This window comes from Pseudopipra pipra, chromosome 29 (assembly GCF_036250125.1).
Source record: "Pseudopipra pipra isolate bDixPip1 chromosome 29, bDixPip1.hap1, whole genome shotgun sequence".
Taxonomy (NCBI): Eukaryota; Metazoa; Chordata; class Aves; order Passeriformes; family Pipridae; genus Pseudopipra; species Pseudopipra pipra.
The window spans coordinates 1,117,820-1,138,593 of NC_087577.1; the positions used below are offsets into that span (position 1 = coordinate 1,117,820).

The following is a 20,774-nucleotide window of genomic DNA, read 5'->3' on the forward strand; positions in this document are numbered from 1 at the left end:
CCCTCCCGGCCGCTCCGGCCCCGCCGCTCCGGGCCCGCCCGGCCAAAGTCCCTGCGCCATGAACGGGGCCCCGGGCGGGCGCCGCCCGGCCTTCCCCGGGCTCCCAGGTAGGGCCGGGGGCGGGACCGGGGGGTCCGGGGGTCCCAGCGGGGCTCGGGGGGCTCGGGGCCCTCGGAGCCCCGGACCCAGTGCCGGTCCCCGCAGGGGAGCGGGTGCTGGAGGAGGCGGCGGGCGCCCGGCAGCGCTGCGGGGACGGCGGCGGCTCCGTCCCGGGAACGCTGCTCTGCACCAACCGCCGCCTCGCCTTCCTGCCCGGCCAGGTGCGACGGGAACGCCGGGAATACCGGGAACGGGACCGCGGGACCCCGCGCTGCCCCCCCGCAGCCCGACCCCAACCCACCGCATCCCTGTCCCATCCCGACCCCATCTGACCGCATCCCTGTCCCATCCCGACCCCATCCCACCGCACCCCGACTGTCAGGCCAGCCCCTTCCCACCCCATCCCAGCCTCATCCCAGCTTCACTCCAGACCCATCCTGCCCCCCATCCCGGTTGCATCTACACCCCCTGCCAGCTCCACCTCAGCCCCATTCCAGCTCCATCCCAACCCCATCCCAGCCCACCCTGGCTGGTCGAATGCGGAACCGCCGTGTTCGCCCCGGGAGCTCCTCACAGCAGGACGGTGTGGGGGACAAAGAGCAAGGAATGAGGGATTTGGGACAGCCGTAGGACCCCGATCCATCCCCACCACCCTTCCAGGGATGGGGGGGGGACACTCCGGGGCAGCTTCCAGCCCTCCCTGCTCTCCCACAGGCCCCCGGCTCCCACGGCCTCCTCCGCTCCGAGGACGAGGTGGCCCTGCCCTGCATCCGCGAGCTGGTGGCAGGTAATAGGACACCGCGGGGCACGTGTGATGAGCTGGGCAGGTCTCAGCTCTCAGCCCTGTGTGATGAGCTGGGCAGGTCTCAGCTCTCAGCCCTGTGTGATGAGCTGGGCAGGTCTGAGCTCTCAGCCCTGTGTGATGAGCTGGGCAGGTCTGAGCTCTCAGCCCTGTGATGAGCTGGGCAGGTCTCAGCTCTCAGCCCTGTGTGATGAGCTGGGCAGGTCTCAGCTGGCCCTCACAGCCTCCCCCCCCCGTGTCCCCCCAGCCAGCAGCTTCTCCAAGCCCAAGGTGCTCACGGCCACCTCCACCCTCAAGTTCATCCCCGAGGAACTCGCCGTGTTCTGCCGGGATTTCCGCCTGCTCCGTTTCTACTTCCCTGAGAACGGGTTGGCTCTGCAGGCGTTCCGGGTGAGCCGGGGGGGGAGTGCAGAAGTGTTGGACCCTCACTCTGGGTTCTGGGGAGGTTGGGGGGCTCACACCCAACCCCGGCTGCCCTCGCAGGTGGCCAATGCCATCGCCCAGGCACGGGAAGCAGCCATGAGGCCAGAGGATGCCACTGAGGGACACAATGGCTGGTCCTGCCCTGCCGAGGCCCCCCCGGAGGAAGAGGAGGATGATGAGGACAGCGATGAGGAGGAGAAAGGCCTGGGTGCCACGCTGCTCTTTGAGAGCCTGCAGGACTGGGAGAAGGAGCTGGAGCGTTTGGGTGCCGCGGGCTGGAGGGTGAGCGTCGTCAATGAGCGCTTCGACATGGCCCCCAGGTACGGCCCCGCCGGGCAGGGGGGTCTCTGGGCCCCCCAACACCTAAGGGGGTGTCACAGCATGGACCTCCCACCCTCCCAGAGGGATCAGCCACGTAGGGCTGTGGGGAAACCCCCCCCGTCTGCCCCTGTGGTTTGGGGAAAACCCCCCCTGAGCCACTGGAAACGGCACCCGGGGTTTGGGGGGACCCCACCCTGTGCCCCCCTGCCCGCAGCCTCCCCCGGTACCTGTGGGTGCCCAGTGGGCTCCTGGACCACGACCTCAAGAGAACCTTCGGCCACTTCCAGGAGCGCCGGGTGCCCGTGAGTGCCCAGGGGGCCATGGGGGGGTGGGCAGGGGGCTGGGAGGTGATGTTGGGGGGTCATCCTGTTTGTCCCACAGCGCCTGTGCTGGCACCACCCGGGCGGGGGGGACCTGCTGAGAGCCGCCGGCTTCCACCCGGCCTCGGAGCCGGGCAGCGAGGACGTGAGGTGGGTCTCAGGGGGTCCCTGGGGGGAGGGCTGGGGGTGTCACCCCGGCCTGGCCCCACCCGGGGGTCCCTGTGCCCCCCAGGTGCCTGGAGATGCTGCTGCTGGGGGGCCGCGGGCCCTGCGTTCTGGCCGACACGGCCGAGCTGCCCTCGCCCGCCGACATCCAGCTCGCCCACCTCAAGCTGCGGGCGCTCTGCCTGCCCGGTGAGCAGCATGGGGGGGGCCCCTGGAGACCCCCAAACCCACCAGGGGGAGGGGGGCCTTCCCTCCGCTGACCCCTCATCCTGTGGGATCCAGGAGCGGTGGTGGAGGAGAAGTGGCTCTCGGCCCTGGAGGGGACGCACTGGCTGGATCACGTCCGGTGAGTGGGTGACAAGGAGGGGCTCTTCAGGGTGCAGGGGGGTATTTTGGGGTGTAGAGGGGATATTCCCCTAAAACCCCACTCCCCACAGCGGGATGTCCCCCTCCAGGTGGCTGTGGGGCAATTGGGGGCACTGTGGTGGGTGTGGGAGTCCCCCAGGGTGGGCTGCAGCCCCCCGGGCAGGTGACTGTGGCATTTTGGGGTGCCCTGACCTCTCCCTTTTGCCCCCCAGCACCTGCCTGAGGAAAGCCGTGGAGGTGGTATCGCTGCTGGCGGGGAGACGCTGCTCCGTGGTCCTGCAAGGTGGGGGCACCGGGAGGGGGGTGCAGGGGGATGGAAAGGGGACCCCCCCCTCACCACCTCACCCCCCCAGAGCCCTCGGACCGGGACCTGAACTGCCTGCTGGCCTCGCTGGTGCAGCTCCTGGGGGACCCCCACGCCCGCTCCTTGCCCGGCTTCCAGAGCCTGGTGCAGCGGGAGTGGGTGGCAGCCGGACACCCCTTCCCACGCCGCCTGGGGCTGCTCCGCCAGGACACCCCCCGGGAGGAGGTGAGACCCCCATCCCTGTCCCCACAGGGTGATAGGAGACAGGACCCCCCTCGGGAGGAGGTGGGTCCCCCCCTCATTTGCGTCCCCATGGGGTGACAGGAGCCAGGACCCCCCATGGTTAGGAGGAGGTGGGACCCCCCCACCCCCGTCCCCACGGGGTGACAGGAGTGTCCCCCCGGCAGGCCCCCGTGTTCCTGCTGTTCCTGGACTGCACGTGGCAGCTCCTGCGGCAATTCCCGGCGGATTTCGGCTTCACCGAGGCGTTTCTCCTGGCGCTCCACGACAGCAGCTTCAGCCCCTACTTCAGCACCTTCCGCTTCAGCTGCCAGCGGCAGCGGGGCCACGGCAGCCCGGTGAGGGGGCCGGGGGGCACTCCTGCATCCCAAACTGGGCAGGGGCACCCCCAAAACCTCCCGTTTCACCCCTTCTCCCCAGCGCCTCGGTGTCCCCATCCCAAACTGGGCACTGACCCCCCCCGACTCCATCTCTCCCTGCAGCCCCGGCCCCGCAGCCAGACCTACCGCCCGGTGGGTGGTTGGCAGGACCCCTCGGGGGGGCACAGGGGGGGCCCCTCTGCCTGCCCCTTCCCCCCGGTCTGGGCCTGGGGGCTGCGCTACAGCCAAGAACAGCGGGAGCGATTCCGGAACCCCGTAGGACCCCCGGCCCCCACCAAGCCCCCGACCCCGGACGGGGTGAGTGAGGCTGGGCTGGGGGGGGCTGCACCCCTTGTTTGCCCCCCATTTGCCCCTCCAGCTGGCTTTTCCCTCCCTTTATTCACTAATCCCTATTCCCCCCCCCCATTTTTTCCCTTCCCAATGGATTCCCTGCTCTTTTTTCCTTAATCCATATTTCCCTGCATTTTCCCTTCCCTCTCTGCTGATTTCCTCTCTCCTTTTTTTTTTCCCCTAATCCCTATTACCCACCATTCCTCTCCCCCTCTGCTGGATTTCCCCCCATTTTCCCTAATCCCTGTTTTCCCCCCTTTCCCAGCCTGCAGCCCCCTGCCCCTGGCGTGGGGCCGGGCCCGTGCTGGTGCTGGCCAAGGGCTCGTTGTGCCCCCACCCCCTGCCCTGGCGGAGCAGCCGCCCCCCCCCCGCGCCCCCCACAGCGGGACCCCCCCCTGGAGAGCCGGGGGGCACGGGGGGGCATCTCAGGGGGCTCCCGGCCCCCCCCAGGGCTGCTCCTGCCCTGCACGGCCGGACCCTGCGTCCGGCTCTGGCACCGCTGCTACCTCAGGGGGCTGCCCCAGGAACAGGTACTGGGATGGGGGAGCTGGGGGGGTCCTGCTTCAGGGGAGTCTTGCTTTGGGGGGGCCCCGACCTATCCTGATGCTTGGGCTTGGGGGGGCGGTAGGGGGGGTCTTGTATGGCCATGTCCATCTAGACCCCATGTCCGTCCATCCATCCCCATCCGTGTCCCCTGTGTCCATCGGGGGGATGGATGGATGGATGGATGGATGGATGGATGGTTGGGGGGACCCCATGTCCATCCATCCTGCCCTGTCCCATGTCCCTGTCCCATGTCCTTGTCCCCTGTATCTGTCCATGTCCCTGTCCCATTCCCATGTCCTTGTCCCGTGTCCCTGTTCATGTCCCTGTCCCATTCCCATGTCCCTGTCCCATTCCCGTGTCCTGTATCCACATCATCTCTCCACAGCGTGGGCGCTTTGCCCCATCTTGGTCCGGCCTGGTCGAGGAGTTGGAGCTGCTCCAGGACCGGCTCCGCACCTGGAACACGTGGAGACCCCGCTGAGCCCCCGGAGAGCACCTGACCCAGCATGGCTCTGGGTTCCCACCAGGATCCCTTGGGATTTGGGGTCTCCTGGCACCCCCAGCTCCTCCCCGTGCATTCCGGGGGTCCCAGGAAGGGCAGAGCACGGACCCAGTTTTCCATTAAACCTGTGCTGCCTCCATGAGGCCTGAGGAGCTCCGGGATGAGATGGGATCGGAGCGGAAGGGATTGGAAGAGATGGGATGGGAATGGGAATGGGGATGGGATGTGATAGGAATGGGATGGGGACACTGCGGGAGCCCAGAACTGGGACCCTCAGCCCTGGGATCTCCTGGCACTGGGATCCCCGGAACTGGGTTCCCATGGAACTGGGATCTCTTGGCACTGGGATCCCCTGGAACTGGGATCCCCGGAACTGGGATCCCCTGGCACTGGGATCTCCTGGCACTGGGATGGATCTCTTGGCACTGGGACCCCCTGGCACTGAGCACTCCCGGGCACCGAGGGCGCTCTCTCCCGGCTACGCGGGCGCTGCCGTCGCCTGTCGCGGGCGATATCGCGACAGACGGGAAAGGCGCTGCCGCCCGGCCGCCCCTCCCGCCCACACCCAAGATGGCCGCCGCGCCTTCCCCGCCGGACGCCACTTCCGGCCCGCCTCCCCGCGGGCGACGTGGTGACGTCACGGGCGTGCGTCGCCGCGCGCGCGGGAGCGGGACAAGATGGCGGCGGGGCCGATCTCGGAGAGGAACCAGGGTGGGAAGGGGAGGGGACGGGGGGCGCTGGGGGGCACTGGGACCATGGGGGGAGGCACCGGGACCATGGGGGGAGGCACCGGGACCATGGGGGGAGGCACCGGGACCATGGGGGGAGGCACCGGGAGGACCCTGGGGACGTGGAGAGAAGGGCACTGGCGGGTTCTGGGGACATGGGGGGGCGGTCTGGTGTCCCGAGGGAAAAGGGGGGGCTGGAGGGGCCGCCTGGGTAAGGGCGGATTAGGGGGGATCTGGTGAAGGTTTGGAGGGGCTTTGACTTGAGGGATCCCAGCCCCGAGCCCCCCGTTATCCCGAGGTTTTCCGGCTCTGACCTGCATTCCCACAGATGCCACGGTGTACGTGGGGGGCCTGGACGAGAAGGTCAGCGAGCCCCTGCTCTGGGAGCTCTTCCTGCAGGCCGGGCCCGTGGTCAACACGCACATGCCCAAGGACCGGGTCACGGGCCAGCACCAGGGTGAGAGACCCCCCGAAATCCCAATGGGGACCCCGCAAATCCCAAGGAGGGGCAGAACGGGGGGCGGGAGGACACGGGTGGGGTGTCCAGCAGCAGGGTGAGGGGCTGGGACCCCCAGACCTGAGCAGGGGGCAGAGCCGGGGTGGAATTGGGGTGGGGAGAGGGGGGAATCATCTTCCATCCCTAAGGGGATGTTTGGGGCCCAGGGTTTAGATCAAGTAGGGATTGAGAGAAGGGTCAGGTGGGGCCAAAATCAAATCGAGGGAGTTCCAATCCATAATTAAATGGGGTTTTGAGTCAATCGAGGTTTAGATCAAGTGGGGGGTGGGGGGGGGTCTCCCCTCTCCTGAAGACCCATTGGGTTCCCCCCGAGCCCCCTAGGGTGCCCCTGAGCCCTTTGGGGTCCCCCAGGGTACGGGTTCGTGGAGTTCCTGAGCGAGGAGGACGCCGACTACGCCATCAAGATCATGAACATGATCAAGCTCTACGGGAAACCCATCCGAGTGAACAAGGCCTCCGCCCACAACAAGAACCTGGACGTGGGCGCCAACATCTTCATCGGCAACCTGGACCCCGAGATCGACGAGAAGCTGCTCTACGACACCTTCAGCGCCTTCGGGGTCATCCTGCAGACCCCCAAGATCATGCGGGACCCCGACACGGGCAACTCCAAGGGCTACGCCTTCATCAACTTCGCCAGCTTCGACGCGTCGGACGCGGCCATCGAGGCCATGAACGGGCAGTACCTGTGCAACCGGCCCATCACCGTGTCCTACGCCTTCAAGAAGGACTCCAAGGGCGAGCGGCACGGCTCGGCCGCCGAGCGGCTGCTGGCGGCGCAGAACCCGCTCTCGCAGGCCGACCGCCCCCACCAGCTCTTCGCCGACGCCCCCCCGCCCCCCTCGGTGCCCACGCCCGTGGTCACCGCACTGGGGCCCGGCGTCACCCCCCCAGGTGGGTGAGATGCGGGGCTGGGGGTCCTGAGGGGGTCACGGTCACATGAGGGGGGTGACAGTCACATTGGAGGGGTCATGGTCACATGAGGGGGGTGACAGTCACATTGGAGGGGTCATGGTCACATGAGGGGGGTGACAGTCACATTGGAGGGGTCATGGTCACATGAGGGGGGTGACGGTCACATTGGAGGGGTCACGGTGACACCCCACCCTGGGGCCCAGGGTTCATCCCCCCAGGTGGGTGAGATGTGGGGCTGGGGGCCTGGGAGGGTCACATGAGAGGGTTGACAGTGACATTGGGGGGGGTCACAGTCCCATGGGGGGGTTTGGGGTGACTTCACCACCCTGGGGCTTAGGGGTCACCCCCCCGGGTGGGTGGGAGCTGGGGCTGGGGGCTGTGAGGGTGGGTCACAGTCACACTGGGGGCTTGGGGCTCCCAGGACTCTCCTGATTCCCTTCCCCATGTTTTTCTGACTGGGGGGTTTCCCCTTCCCCAAATTCCCGCTGTGTATTCCAGGCCTGCCTCCCCCCGGCTCGTTCCCGCCACCGGTGCCGCCGCCCGGGGCGCTGCCCCCCGGGATGCCCCCGGCCATGCCCCCCCCGCCGATGCCGCCGGGTGCCGGAGCCCCCGGACCCCCCTCGGGGGCTGCCCCGGCAGGGGGGCACCCACCCCACCCACACCCCTTCCCACCCGGCGGGATGCACCACCCAGGTACGGATCTGGCCGGGAATGGGGCCGGGAGTGGGGCTGGGAGTGGGGCTGGGAGTGGGGATCGGCTTCTGTTGTGGTGGGGGGTGAGAGGATCCCTCCTCCAATCATGGAGGGAGGCCTGGTGGGATTTCCGAAGGATTTGGGGAATTTAGGGAGTCGTGGCATTCTGGGAGACACCTGGGCAGGGAGAGGGGGGCTGGTGTCCTTGAGCTGGGAAGGTGTGGGATGCAGGGAGGGAGGGACGTGGGAAGGAAGGCTGGAACGTGGGAAGGAAGGGACATGGGAAGGAAAGCAGGGATGCAGGGAAGGAAAGCAGGGATGCAGGGAAGGAAAGCAGGGATGCAGGGAAGGAAAGCAGGGATGCAGGGAAGGAAAGCAGGGATGCAGGGAAGGAAGGCAGGGATGCAGGGAAGGAAGGCAGGGATGCAGGGAAGGAAGGCAGGAGCTAATTTAGGGATTAATAATTCAAGGAAACAAGTAGTTTCCCTGATTCCATTTTGGCCCCGTGGCCCCGGGAAGGAGCCGCGGCTGCGCCTCAGCTCCGGGTTCAAAAGCCCCGATTTTGTGAAATGTGCAATTTAATGATTCTCTGGGATTTGTTTGATCCTGTGGCTCCAGAGCTGCCCTGATTAGGGAGCTTTGTGTGATCCTCCCTGGCCGTGCTGGGAGCAGATGGTGGCGGGGCCTGAGCGGAGCCAATTACACCCGGAGAGAGAAAACCGGGTGCTGGAGCTTCCCAGGGGGAGGAAGGAATCAGTTTGTTGGACTTTTTTTCAACGGGATAAAGCGGGATAATTGAGAAAAAGCAGGTTTTGGGGGGCATCCTGGCTTCCTCAGTCAGGGCAGGGCGGGCTCCAGCACCAGTGTGCTCTGGGAGCTTGTCCAGAATCTCCAAGGATGGTGATTGCTCGCTGTCCCAGGGCTGCACACACTCAGGATCCCATCTCTTTTCCCACACACTTGCATCCAAGCCTCTTGCTGTTGGCTTCGTGTTCCCTCCTTTTTAACCCCCTTTTTGGCAGCAGAAGCTCCTCTGCATCCCTCACTGCCCAGATCCAGCTGGAATTCCAACCCCCTTGGGGGTGCCAGGAGCTGCTTCCCTGCTTCCCTGCACCCCTAACTCCGTTGTCCCCCCAGGAATGCCGCCGATGCAGGTGCACCACGGACCTCCCGGGATGGGCCAGCACCACCCAGGACCCCCAGGCTCCGGAGGGCAGCCACCCCCCCGGCCCCCCCCAGGAATGCCCCACCCAGGACCCCCCCCAATGGGGCTCCCACCCCGGGGGCCGCACTTTGGATCACCCATGGGTGAGTGGGATCTGCTCTGGGGGGGATCTGGGGAACCCACGGGGCGGGGAGGGCTTGGGGGGGCACCCATGGGAGAGGCTGGGGGGCACCTGCTGGATGTGGCACCCACAGGGGGGTTTGAGGGGCACCCACGGTGGGGGGTGTGGGGAGTTTGAGGGGCACCTGCTGTCCCTGGAACTCCTGGGGTGGGTTGGAGGGTTTTGGGGGGCACTGTCCGTCCCCCCCCAGGCACTGACCCCCCGTCTGTCCCACAGGTCACCCCGGGCCGCTGCCGCACCACGGGCTCCGCGGGCCCCCCCCGCTGATGCCGCCCCACGGCTACAACGGGCCCCCCCGGCCCCCCCCCCTACGGATACCAGAGGGTCCCGCTGCCCCCACGGCCGGCACAGAGACCCCCCGGGGTGCCCCCCCGCGGGCCCCTGCGGGGACCCCTGCCCTGAGAGGGGGGGCAGCCCCCCCACCCCGCTCGGGACCCTCTGTGTCCGTCCTCGGCTTTCCCGGCCCCCTCGGACCAACATTCCCACTCCTGGGGGGGACTGGGGGTGTCCCTCCCCTCTGTCCTTGCCCCCTCCACTTTCCCCTCCTGTTTTTTTTTATAGTGTTGTTGGTTTTCCTCACTTTCCCTCCACCTCCTCCCCTTTCTCTCTCCCTGGCAGCTTTTCCGAGCTCCTTTTTACCAGGTTTGTTGGTTTTGTACGGAAAGCAGCGGCCGCCCGCCGGCAAATAAAGGATTTGGGAACCGAGAGGGTCCCTGGATTGGGGACGAGGCTCTACCTGTTTGTCACCAGCTGAGGGGTGGTGGCTGCCCTCGGAGCCCGGGACACTCATTCCAGAGACAGGGATGTTCAGGGGAGGGATTTGGGATGAATCCCTCTCTGCTGAGTCCCTGCCACATCCCTTTCCTCAGGAGGGGAATGAGCTATTGGATCTTGGGTTGGGGTTGCTCACAGCTGGTTTTCCTGTGGTTTTGGGGATGGTCTTAACTGGGGGTGAAGCTGTTGGGCTGGGAGAGGAGGGAGAGGATGGCTCTGTGCTTCCCTGGGCTGTACTGGAATCATCTGCCTTTTCCTCGTTCGTTCAGCACCGTGAGGAGGTGTCAGAGCAGGGCCTGGAGATGGGAAGGATTTGAGAAGCTGTGAGGAGGGAGGGGGCACTGTTGGCTTCCATCATTCCCTTCTCCCCTGGTGTTACCCCACTGTCACCCCAGTTTTATCCCGTCATCCCCCTGGTTTTATCCTGTCATTCCCAGTTACATCCCATCTTCCCTCCAGCTGTATCCCATTGTCAGCCCTGCTTTTATCCCTTTCCTCCTATTTTATGTCGCCATCCCCCGTTTTTATCCCACTCCCCCCAGTTGTATCCCCCCCCCCGGGTTTTCAGGCCCTGCCAAACATTCCCAAGGAGGAGCCATTCCCTGGCTGCTGCCAAGACTGTTCCTCCCATGATCCACAAGAAGCCCCGGGGCTGAGTGTGAGCGGAGCGGGGACACAGGGTGGTGACAGTGGCACATGAGTCACCGGGAGCCCGAGGACATGGGACACGCTCCCCCCGGGGGCAGCTCGGCCCCTGGGCCTCTCTGGGCATGTGATCTCCTGAGGGCACAGCCCCGATCCCAAGCGGGCATCCTGCCCTGCTCCCAGCCTCGCCCTGCAGCTCCATCCCCCTTTTGGGGTTGTTTCCAGTAACGTGTCACTGCTATTTCCCGGATCTTGGGTTCCTAAATCCTTCCCTGTGCTGGTGCCGCTGGTGTGGACTGGTCCCCGTCCTCGTTTTCCAGTCTGAGGGGAAGTGCTGATCCTGCTGGATCCTGTTGGATTGTGGGGCTTTGGGATTGACATCCTGGAAGCTGAGACTGGATTAGCTCGTTGCATGGAATGCAGGGAGAGGGATTTTAAGGAAAGCTGGGGCTCCAGGAATATTGGGATGCAGGAGGAGGGAGCTTTGGGTACACTGGGATGTAAGTGGAGGGGGGTCAGGGAAGATCCAGCTTCTGGGAGGACCCCCCATCCCTGCTCACTGTGGGGACCCCAGGACCCCCAACCCCGAACTCAGCTGGGGGGGACAGCACCCCAGAGCCCCGGGGGGAGTGGGGCTGGAGCACTGGGGGTCCCTATTTCCCACCCTTGGGAAACGATCCGTGGGAAAAGACGTTCAATTTGGGCATTCCAGACCTCGCTGTGCCCTCCCGGCCGTAGCTCCCCCCCCTAAAAAAAAATCCCTCAGGGGCCGTTCGTGTCGTGTCGCAGCAGAGGGGCCGGGTCTGGCGAGCCCGGGCGGGGACGATTTGATCCCAAAAAATCCCAATCCAGCCCCGCGGAGGCCGTGACTCAGCCGTGCCGGGGGCGGGGGGCGGCGGGGGGCGGGAGGGGGGGCTGAGCCTCGCCGAGGGATCCGGGGGGGCCGCGGGCTCGTGCCCCCCGTGCCCACCACCCGCTCCCCGCCATCGGCAGCCTCCGGAGCGGCTCCATCCCAGCAGCTCCATCCCGGGAGCCCCGATCCCGCGGGAGCTCCCCGTGAGCATCCCGGGGGATCCATCGCACCCCCCCCTCGGTAGGGGCGAACCCCCCCCTCCCGCCGAGCCCCCCCGGTATCCGCGTGCCGTGGCTGATCCCTCCCTTCCCGGGGCTGCGCCGATGGACTCTCCCAGCGCTCCGTGTGTGCGGCGGAGGCTGCGGCGGTAGCGCTGGTACCCGGGAGCTGCTGTCGCGCCGTGTCGCTGCCGGAGCATCCTCCTTCCTCGCCGTATCCCTTCCCGAGCATCCTTCCTCGCCGGAGCACCTTCCTCCTCCTCGCCGGCGTCGGGAAGGAGCTGGAGCTGGAGCGGAGCGAGGGCTGAGCCAGGTAAAGGGGGAACAAAACGGGTTTATACCCCACATCCCATCCCCTCCCCTCCCCACGGCGTTAATCGGCCTTCACGGAGCCGCTGATGGATTCGGGGTTCGGCTTCTCCTTCCCACTTGCTGTGGCCATTTTGTCCTGGAAAACCTCCCCTGGAGCCCGGGTCTGCCTTTGGATGTGCGTGTTCGGGGGCTCCTGTCATCCCCCCGTGCCGTCCTGCGGCCGGGGAGCAGCCGGAGGGGATCGGGAATCCGCCGCAGGGATGGGAGGGGGGGGGGACCGGCGGGTTTTTGGGGAGGGGGTGGCACTGGGGTATTTGGGGGGTGACCTTGGACACGGGTGATTTAAAACTCTCCCCTTGTCGCCATGTTCCTGGCGTTCTGCAGGGAGGCTGGGGGGCTGCGGGGGGGGGGGACACAGACCCCAGCTTGGGACCCCCGGGGGTTTTGGGGTGCGTGGCTGCATCGACCCCCGGCTCCGCTCGGATGCGCGGCAGGAGGAGCCGGATCCAGGTCCGATAACCTTGTCCAGGGCTGGTGGTGCCGGCTCTGGCCAACGCCAGGACGGGGCCGCAGGGCCAGCGGCACGTTCTGCCCCCGTGACGGGCATTTTTGGGGGACACCTTCCCCCCCGGCTCCTGCATTTCGGGGGACTGCGGTCTGTGGGATTTCTGGCTTCCTCGTGGCATCAACCCCTTGATCTCATCCGGCGCCGGCTCCTGCCGTCGGCTCGGCCGCTCGAGGCTCCCCGGCTCGTGCGGCCGCTCCTCCGTCACGGAGCCCGCGGTGACCTTGCTCCCCGGCCCATCCTCTTCCTCACCGCGCACTTGGCCTCTCCCTGCTCCCCGATTCCTTCCCCCAGCCCCCGATCCCTCCCGCTCCGTGAAACACCGGCCCTGCATCGGGAGGCTCCGCAGGGAACCGCCAGCCTGGCCGGAGAAAAATGACCTTGGCCGTGGATCGGCCCCTTCCAGGGGCCTCGGGGGGTCCGCGGGACCCTCAGGGAGGGGAGCGGGGGCTTCCCCCGGCCGGAGCAGAGAGCAGGGGCGAATTTGCCATTTTATCCTGTGAAATCACCTGCCCAGCTCCGCTAGGGAAGGGGGGGCCGGGCCTTGCCGCAGCCCCCCCCCCTCACGGGGTTTCCGAAGGGCTAAATTTAGCGTCCCCGCGTGCCCTGTCCCCTCGCTCGGGGAGGGGGGATACGGCGCCGGCTGCGTCCCTCGCCCGCAGCTCCTTCCCTCTGCCCGCAGCTCCTTCCCGCCCGGCCGGGGATAAAAATAGCACTTTGGGAGGGTCACGCCGGCCCCCGCGGCCGGGGCAGCAGCGTCGGGCTGGGGGGCTGCGGGTCCATCCCTGTCACGAGCTGAGCTGGGCTCTGCACGGCCGGGGGGAGTCGCTGGGCTGGGAAGGGGGACAGGGTATGAGGACACAGGGAGGTGCCACCCCCCAGGTATCTGGGTGCCCCCTCTCCTCCCCCAGGGCTGGACCCTGGGGCACTTGGGGTGCCCCCAGCCCCCCCCCTTCCCGGTCAGCCTCTGCCGGCGTCTCCCACAGCAAATCCTGCCTGGAAGCTTCCGCAGGGAGTGTGGTCTGGCACACGTGGTGCTGGGTCGGAGCCAGGGACGTGGCCGGGTCACTGTCACCCAAGGGACCCCCCAAATCCCAAACCTGTCTCATTGAGGCCCCCACCTCGGGCACTGGCAGCACTGGGAGGGTTTGGGGACCCCCGTGCCCTTGGGGCTGGTCCCCTCCCTGTCCCTCTGGTGCTGCTCCATCCTGTGGTGCCCAAGGAAATAGGGGGCTCCTTCAGGCCTGCTGATGGCCGTGTTTTTGGGGTGACTCACAGTCCTGGGGGGATTGATTGGGGTACTTGGGGGCAGTGATGCCCCCCCAGCTCCCTCTGTCCTTTGGAATGGACGTGGAATGGATGGATCTGGAGGTGCTGGGGGTGTCCCAGTGAACTGTGGGAGCTGGGATTCCCCCAGGTGATGGGAGGGGGCACCTAAGGGGTGGGGGCTGGCATGGAGCCAGTGTCCACCAGCCTGTTCCCACCCCAGCTCCTGCTGTGCCCTGTGGCCACCATCCCCCCCCTCACTGTGGCGCAGGGGGCCCCCCAAATCCTCCTGTTTCCATCTGAGACAGGAAAAAAGTTGGGAGGTGGGATGTGGGGCCATTGCCACTCTTAACACAGCCCTGATTGTGTCTGGGCTCCCCAGGTCCGGGCCGGTGTCCGGGGTCCCCCCACGCCCCCTCCCACGGATGGGTAGCACCATCACCCATCTCCCCCCATCCCTGGCCTGAGGGCGCAGCCCCCGACGCAGAGACCCCTCCCCATTTCCACGCCGGCATCCCGTCCCATCCCGCCGGCGCCATGGACGAGTCGTTCCGGGACCGGACGGCGTTCATCCGCGGCGCCAAGGACATCGCCAAGGAGGTGAAGAAGCAGGCGGCCAAGAAGGTGAGCCGGGGCATGGACCGCGTGCAGGACGAGTACACCCGGCGCTCCTACTCCCGCTTCGAGGAGGAGGAGGACGACGAAGACTACGCGCCCCAGGACGGCTACTACCGGGGGGGCGAGGGGGCCAACGAGGAGGAGGGGGCGTCCAGCGACGCCACCGAGGGCCACGATGAGGAGGACGAGATCTACGAGGGCGAGTACCAGGGGATCCCCCGGCAAGAGTCGCTGAAGGGGGGGGAGCGCCTGGGGGCCGCCACGGCCACCGGCGCCTTCGACGACAGCGAGGGGCAGCGGCGGAAGGACCGCGAGGAGCTGGCGCAGCAGTACGAGCTCATCCTGCAGGAGTGCGGCCACGGCCGCTTCCAGTGGACCCTCTACTTCGTCCTGGGCCTGGCCCTCATGGCCGACGGCGTCGAGGTCTTCGTGGTGGGCTTCGTCCTGCCCAGCGCCGAGAAGGACATGTGCCTCTCCGACTCCAACAAGGGCATGCTGGGTGAGGAGGGGCGGGCACGGGGGGGGATTTGGGGGGGTCACGGGGGGACAGGAGGGTCAGCGGGACGTGGAGGGGCACTGGGAGATGTGGAGAGACATGGGGCAGTCCATGGGGGACTGTGGGGATATGGGGGTACTGAGAGACACGAGATGGGGGGGGACATGGGACATAGCGGGGGCAGAGAGGCACGAGGGGGTGAGGGGATGGAGGGTTGGGGATGGGGAAGGACATAGGGGGTATGGGGAGACACAGGAAGATTTGGGGGACTACGGGGACATGGAGATGTAGGGTCTTCAGGAAGGGATGTGGGGACAAGGAAGGACACAGGACCCCTCCTGGGCACAGAGCTCCCACCATCCTCCTCCTCCCAGTCCCAGACTGGTCCCCACCTGAGCAACGGGGAGGGAGGTTTGGGGGGTGTGAACTCATGGACTGGGGCTGAAAAATGGATGTTGAGAGTGGGTTTGGGGGGGCTGTGGAGGGCTGCATTGGTAGGCTGCCTCCCCCCACTGCTCTGTGGTGCCCACCACAGCCTGACACCCCCCCAGACCGGGGGTTACTGGTGCCCCGTGTCCCTGACAGACCTGGCAAACTCAACACAGGGGGAGGGGCTGGGTGTGGGGGTCCTGGAGGCACCTCTGAACCCCCCCCCCGAGCAGAGCAGGGAGACAACCCCCATCCCCCATTCACACAGGGGGCTCTGTCCCCTCCCTGTAAGGGCACCCAGGTGTCCCAGGGAGGGGGTCCCTGCCAGCGCCATCCCCCTCTGCCTGGTGACTCAGGGTGCAGGTCCCTGGGTGCCCCGGGAGTGACCTCTCCGTGTGTCCCCCTCCCCAGGACTCATCGTGTACCTGGGCATGATGGTGGGCGCGTTCGTGTGGGGCGGGCTGGCCGACCGGCTGGGCCGAAGGCAGTGCCTCCTCATCTCCCTCTCCGTCAACAGCGTCTTCGCCTTCTTCTCCTCCTTCGTCCAGGGCTACGGCACCTTCCTCTTCTGCCGCCTGCTCTCGGGCGTGGGGTAAGGGGGCCCCGGCCGCGCGTGGGACCCCCAGAAGGGGGGCCGAGCTCCCCCCCGTGCGCGGGGGGTCACGGGGGCGGGGGTGACACCGCTCCCCTCCGTCCCCAGCATCGGCGGCTCCATCCCCATCGTCTTCTCCTACTTCTCGGAGTTCCTGGCGCAGGAGAAGCGCGGGGAGCACCTGAGCTGGCTCTGCATGTTCTGGATGATCGGGGGCATCTACGCCTCCGCCATGGCCTGGGCCATCATCCCCCACTACGGTAGGACCCCCCGGGCTGGTGGAGCGTGAGGGGCTCGCCGGGTTTCAGCCCCAGCATCGTGTCCTGTCCCGTCCCCGCAGGCTGGAGCTTCCAGATGGGCTCCGCGTACCAGTTCCACAGCTGGAGGGTCTTCGTGCTCGTCTGCGCCTTCCCCTCGGTCTTCGCCATCGGGGCGCTCACCACCATGCCCGAGAGCCCCCGCTTCTACCTGGAGGTGGGGGGGGCACGGGGTGGGGCACGGCAGTGTCCCGGGAGGGGGACTGGGGGTGCATCAGGGACCCCGAGTGTGGAGGGGGGGAGATGGGGGAACCTAGGAAGTGATCCCCGTGTGTGGGGCACTTGGGCGGGGACCCCCAGGAGGGTGGTGGAGTTGGAGGAACCCAGAGGGGGACACCCAGGGGGGTGGTAGAGATGAGGGGACTCGGGCAGGGACCCCCAGGAGGGTGGTGGAGATGGGGGAACCCAGAGAGGGACACCCAGGGGGGTGGTAGGGCCTGGGCAGGAACCCCCTGGAGTGAATGATAGGAGGCAGGGACCCCAGGCAGGTAGTGGGACACTCAGGAGGTGATGAAGATGGTGGAGGGACCATCACAAGGACCCCCAAGTGGGTGGCAGGACCCAGGAGGATGGTGGGACACTAAGGAGGTGATGAAGATGGTGGAGGGACTCACACTAGGATCCCCAAGTGGGTGGCAGGACCCAGGAGGGTGGTGGGACCCAGACAGGGACTGCAGGGGGGTGGTCTGGGTCCATGTCCGTGTCCGTGTCCGTGTCCGGGGTGTCCCGGGCTGACCCGGCGCTGCCTCACAGAATGGGAAGCACGATGAGGCCTGGATGGTGCTGAAGCAGGTCCATGACACCAACATGAGGGCCAAGGGCCACCCCGAGAGGGTCTTCTCGGTAAGGACCCCCCCAAGGGCTGGGCCCCGGGGTCCCCAGCACCTCAAGGTGGGAGGGGGAGGCTCCTCCAGGAGCAGGGGCTGCAATTCCCAGCTCTGGGATAAAAGCAGTGCCCGGGAGGGGAAAATTGAGGTACAAGGTGGGGCGGGTCCGAGGCTGGTGCTTCCCGGTGTCCCCAAACTGTCCCCCCCAGGTCACACACATCAAGACCATCAAGCGGGAGGACGAGCTCATCGAGATCCAGTCGGACACCGGGACGTGGTACCGGCGCTGGCTCGTCCGATGCCTCAACCTGTCGCAGCAGGTGAGGCCGGAGCTGCCCGGGGGTCCCCGCGGCCCCCCTGTCCTGTCACCCACCACGTCCCCGCCACCTCCCGTGTCCCCATCACCTCCCACGTCCCCTCACAGGTCTGGAGCAACTTCCAGCAGTGCTTCGCGCCCGAGTTCCGGCGCGTGACGCTGATGATGATGGCGGTGTGGTTCACCATGTCCTTCAGGTGCCGGGGGGCGGGATGGGATGGACAGCCCTGGGATGGGATGGGATGGGATGGGATTGATGGGATGGGATGGGATGGGATGGGATGGACAGCAATGGGATGGGATGGGATGGGATGGGATGGACAGCAATGGGATGGGATGGGATGGGATGGGATGGACAGCAATGGGATGGGATGGGATGGGATGGGATGGGATGGGATGGGATGGGATGGGATGGGATGGGATGGGATGGGATGGACAGCAATGGGATGGGATGGGATGGGATGGGATGGGATGGGATGGGATGGGATGGAACTAGGCAGCACTGGGCCAGGACAGACAGCACTGGGCCAGGACTGAGATGGAGCCAGGCAGCACTGGGATGGAGCTGTCAGAACTGGGATAGCACCAGATCGGTACTGGGAGGTCTGGGCTGGGACTGAGATGGAGCTGGCAGCACCGGGTGGGATGAGATGGGACGAGTAGCACTGGGATAGCACAGGCTGGCACTGGGATGGCACAGGCTGGCACTGGGAGCCCTGGGCTGGCAGTGCCCGCTCACCCCTGTCCCCGCAGCTACTACGGGCTCACCGTGTGGTTCCCCGACATGATCAAGCACCTGCAGAGCATCGAGTACGCCTCACGCACCAAGCTCTTCACGCGTGAGAAGGTCCGACACTTCACCTTCAACTTCACCCTGGAGAACCAGGTGCACCGTGGCGGCGAGTATTTCAACGACAAGTGAGTGGAGGTTGGGGGGACTGAGCCTGGGGGGGCCGAGCTTGGGGTGTGGGAGCAGAGGGGCAGCGATGGGGTGTCCCTCCCATCCCACCACGCAGGTTCATCGGGCTGAAGATGAAGTCGGTGACGTTCGAGGACTCGCTCTTCGAGGAGTGTTACTTCGAGGACATCACCTCCAGCAACACCTTCTTCAAGAACTGCACCTTCATCTCCACTGTCTTCTACAACACAGGTGGGGGGCACGTGGGGGCGGAGGGGGGGGTGACCCCCCCAGGAGGGTCCCCAGGAGGCTGATGGAGATGGGGGGGACCCAACAGGTTGGAGAGGGGGGTCAGGGAGGTCCCCAAGGGGATGGTGGAGTTGGGGTGACCCATGAGATCCCCCAAGGGGTGACAGAGACGGGGTGACCCAGCAGGTGGGAGGGGGGTTCAGAATGGTCCCCAGGGCGTGATGAAGATAATGTGACCCACCAGGGTGGTCCCCAAGGGGGTGATGGAGGTGTGAGTGACCCACCAGGCGGGAGGGGATCAGGAAGGTGCCCAAGGGGGCAGACGGAGCGACCCCATGTCCCCCTCTCCCCCCCAGATCTCTTTGAGTACAAGTTCATCAACAGCCGGGTGGTGAACAGCACGTTCCTGCACAACAAGGAGGGCTGCCAGCTGGACTTCAGCGACGACAACAACGCCTACATGATCTACTTCGTCAGCTTCCTGGGCACCCTGGCCGTGCTGCCCGGGAACATCGTCTCGGCCCTGCTCATGGACAAGATCGGCCGCCTGCGCATGCTGGGTGGGCAGCGGGGGGGCACCCCGTGGGAGGGGGTCTGGGGGGTGACCCCTCCCTGAGACAGCCAGGGTCGAGCTGGGCAGGGCAGCCTGGTCTGTGGGAAGTGCTCTTGAGGGTCCCTTCCAACCCAAACTGCCTCTCGACCTTCCTGAGCCCCCCTCCCACCTGCCAGGTCACCCCACCTGCATCCCCATTTGGGGACCACCCTGGTGGGTCACCCCATCTCCATCACCCCACTGGGGATGTTCTTGAGCCCCCATCCCACCTGCCAGGTCACCCCACCTGCATCCCCATTTGGGGACCACCCTGGTGGGTCACCCCATCTCCATCACCCCACTGGGGATGTTCCTGATCCCCCTCCCACCTGCTGGGTCACCCCCATCTCCGTTGATCTCCCGGGGACCTTCCTAAGCCCTGTCTCTCCTGGTGGATCATCCCCCACCTCCATCACCCCTTGGGAACCTTGACCTCCTACCTTGGTCGATCATCCCGCCTCTATTTCCCCCTTGGAGACCCTCCTGGGTGTGCCACCCTCACCCTCCCTCCCCCCTTGGCGACCCTCCCACCCCCTGCCTCAGTGTCCCCACCGTCCTGACGTGTCCCTGTGTCCCCCCAGCCGGCTCCAGCGTCATGTCCTGCGTCAGCTGCTTCTTCCTGTCCTTTGGGAACAGCGAGTCGGCCATGATCGCCCTGCTCTGCCTCTTCGGGGGGGTCAGCATCGCCTCCTGGAACGCCCTCGACGTGCTCACCGTGGAGCTCTACCCCTCTGACAAGAGGTGGGGCCTCGGGGCTGGGTGCAAGGAGGGAGGTTTTGGGGTAAGGAGTAGTTTTGGGTGCAAGGAGGGAGGTTTTGAGGGCAAGGAGTGAAGTTTGGGGTGCAAGGAGTGAGGGTTTTGGGTGCAAGGAGTGAGGTTTTGGGTGCAAGGAGTGAGGTTTTGGGTTCAAGGAGTGAGGTTTTGGGTGCAAGGGTGCCAGTTTTGGGACAGTGAGTGCAACTTTTGGGGCACTGGGTGCCAACCTCGGGGGTGCCGAGTCCCAGTTCAGGGTGCCAGGTGCCAGTTTCAGGGAACTGGGTGCCAGTTTCAGGACACTGAGTGCAAGTTTTAGGGCACTGGGTGCCAATCTCGTGGTGTTGGGTCCCAGTTCGGGGTGCCAGGTGCTGGTTTCAGGACACTGGGTGCCAGTTTTGGGACACTGGGTGCCAACCTCGAGGGTGCCGAGTCCTGTTTCGGGACACCGGGTGCCCATTTCAGGGCGCTGAGTGCCTGTTTCGGGGTTCCCCCCACTCACACGACCCCCCCCTCCCTCCATTCCCCTCATGCCCCCCCCAGGACGACGGCGTTCGGGTTCCTGAACGCGCTGTGCAAGCTGGCGGCCGTGCTGGGCATCAGCATCTTCACCTCCTTCGTGGGCATCACCAAGGCCGTGCCCATCCTCCTGGCCTCGGCCGCGCTGGCCCTCGGCAGCTCCCTGGCCCTCAAACTGCCCGAGACGCGGGGGCAGGTCCTGCAGTGATGGGGGGGGCTGGGGGAGAGGGAAACACCCCCCCTGCCCCCTCCTCCTCCTCCCCGGGGTATCCCCCCCCTCCCAAATCCAGCCTCTCCCCCCGCCCCGTGCCCCCGGGATTAGTCGCGTTAGACACTGTGAAACGTCTTCTTGGAGCATTTTGGGATCTTTTTCATTTGCACTTGGCCCCTTCCCCCTCCCCCAGACCCCTCTGACACCCCAACCCCCCCCCTCAAGACCCCCCAAACCCACTCCTGACCACCCCAGCTCCCCCACCCCAACCCCCAAAACCCCTCTGAGCCCCCCCCCCCATTTCTTTTCTCGGTGTCACCCCCTCTG

General features: G+C 66.3%; 3 protein-coding genes across 3 annotated transcripts; all 3 read left to right on the plus strand.

Annotated features, from left to right (window-relative positions):
- Positions 1-4,962, plus strand: MTMR11 (myotubularin related protein 11). Its single transcript, XM_064638372.1, is given in 16 exon segments — positions 1-118; positions 120-320; positions 814-886; positions 1,149-1,291; positions 1,385-1,644; positions 1,860-1,947; positions 2,027-2,115; positions 2,198-2,319; positions 2,413-2,476; positions 2,709-2,779; positions 2,850-3,025; positions 3,208-3,378; positions 3,523-3,717; positions 4,016-4,105; positions 4,107-4,280; positions 4,682-4,962. Coding segments are annotated over 16 exon segments (2,073 nt in total). The 5' UTR covers positions 1-58; the 3' UTR covers positions 4,778-4,962.
- A 431-nt stretch (positions 4,963-5,393) lies between these two features.
- Positions 5,394-9,538, plus strand: SF3B4 (splicing factor 3b subunit 4). Its single transcript, XM_064638379.1, is given in 7 exon segments — positions 5,394-5,509; positions 5,855-5,983; positions 6,395-6,937; positions 7,457-7,651; positions 8,789-8,959; positions 9,214-9,296; positions 9,298-9,538. Coding segments are annotated over 7 exon segments (1,257 nt in total). The 5' UTR covers positions 5,394-5,475; the 3' UTR covers positions 9,400-9,538.
- A 1,764-nt stretch (positions 9,539-11,302) lies between these two features.
- Positions 11,303-20,593, plus strand: SV2A (synaptic vesicle glycoprotein 2A). The gene is made up of 13 exons (XM_064638371.1): positions 11,303-11,800; positions 14,013-14,747; positions 15,585-15,765; positions 15,874-16,025; positions 16,106-16,239; positions 16,836-16,925; positions 17,119-17,229; positions 17,334-17,422; positions 17,979-18,143; positions 18,242-18,375; positions 18,729-18,932; positions 19,546-19,705; positions 20,261-20,593. Exons 2-13 carry the CDS (start codon positions 14,168-14,170, stop codon positions 20,442-20,444), a joined length of 2,184 nt encoding a protein of 727 aa, XP_064494441.1. The 5' UTR covers positions 11,303-11,800; positions 14,013-14,167; the 3' UTR covers positions 20,445-20,593.
- Positions 20,594-20,774: the final 181 nt, after the last annotated feature.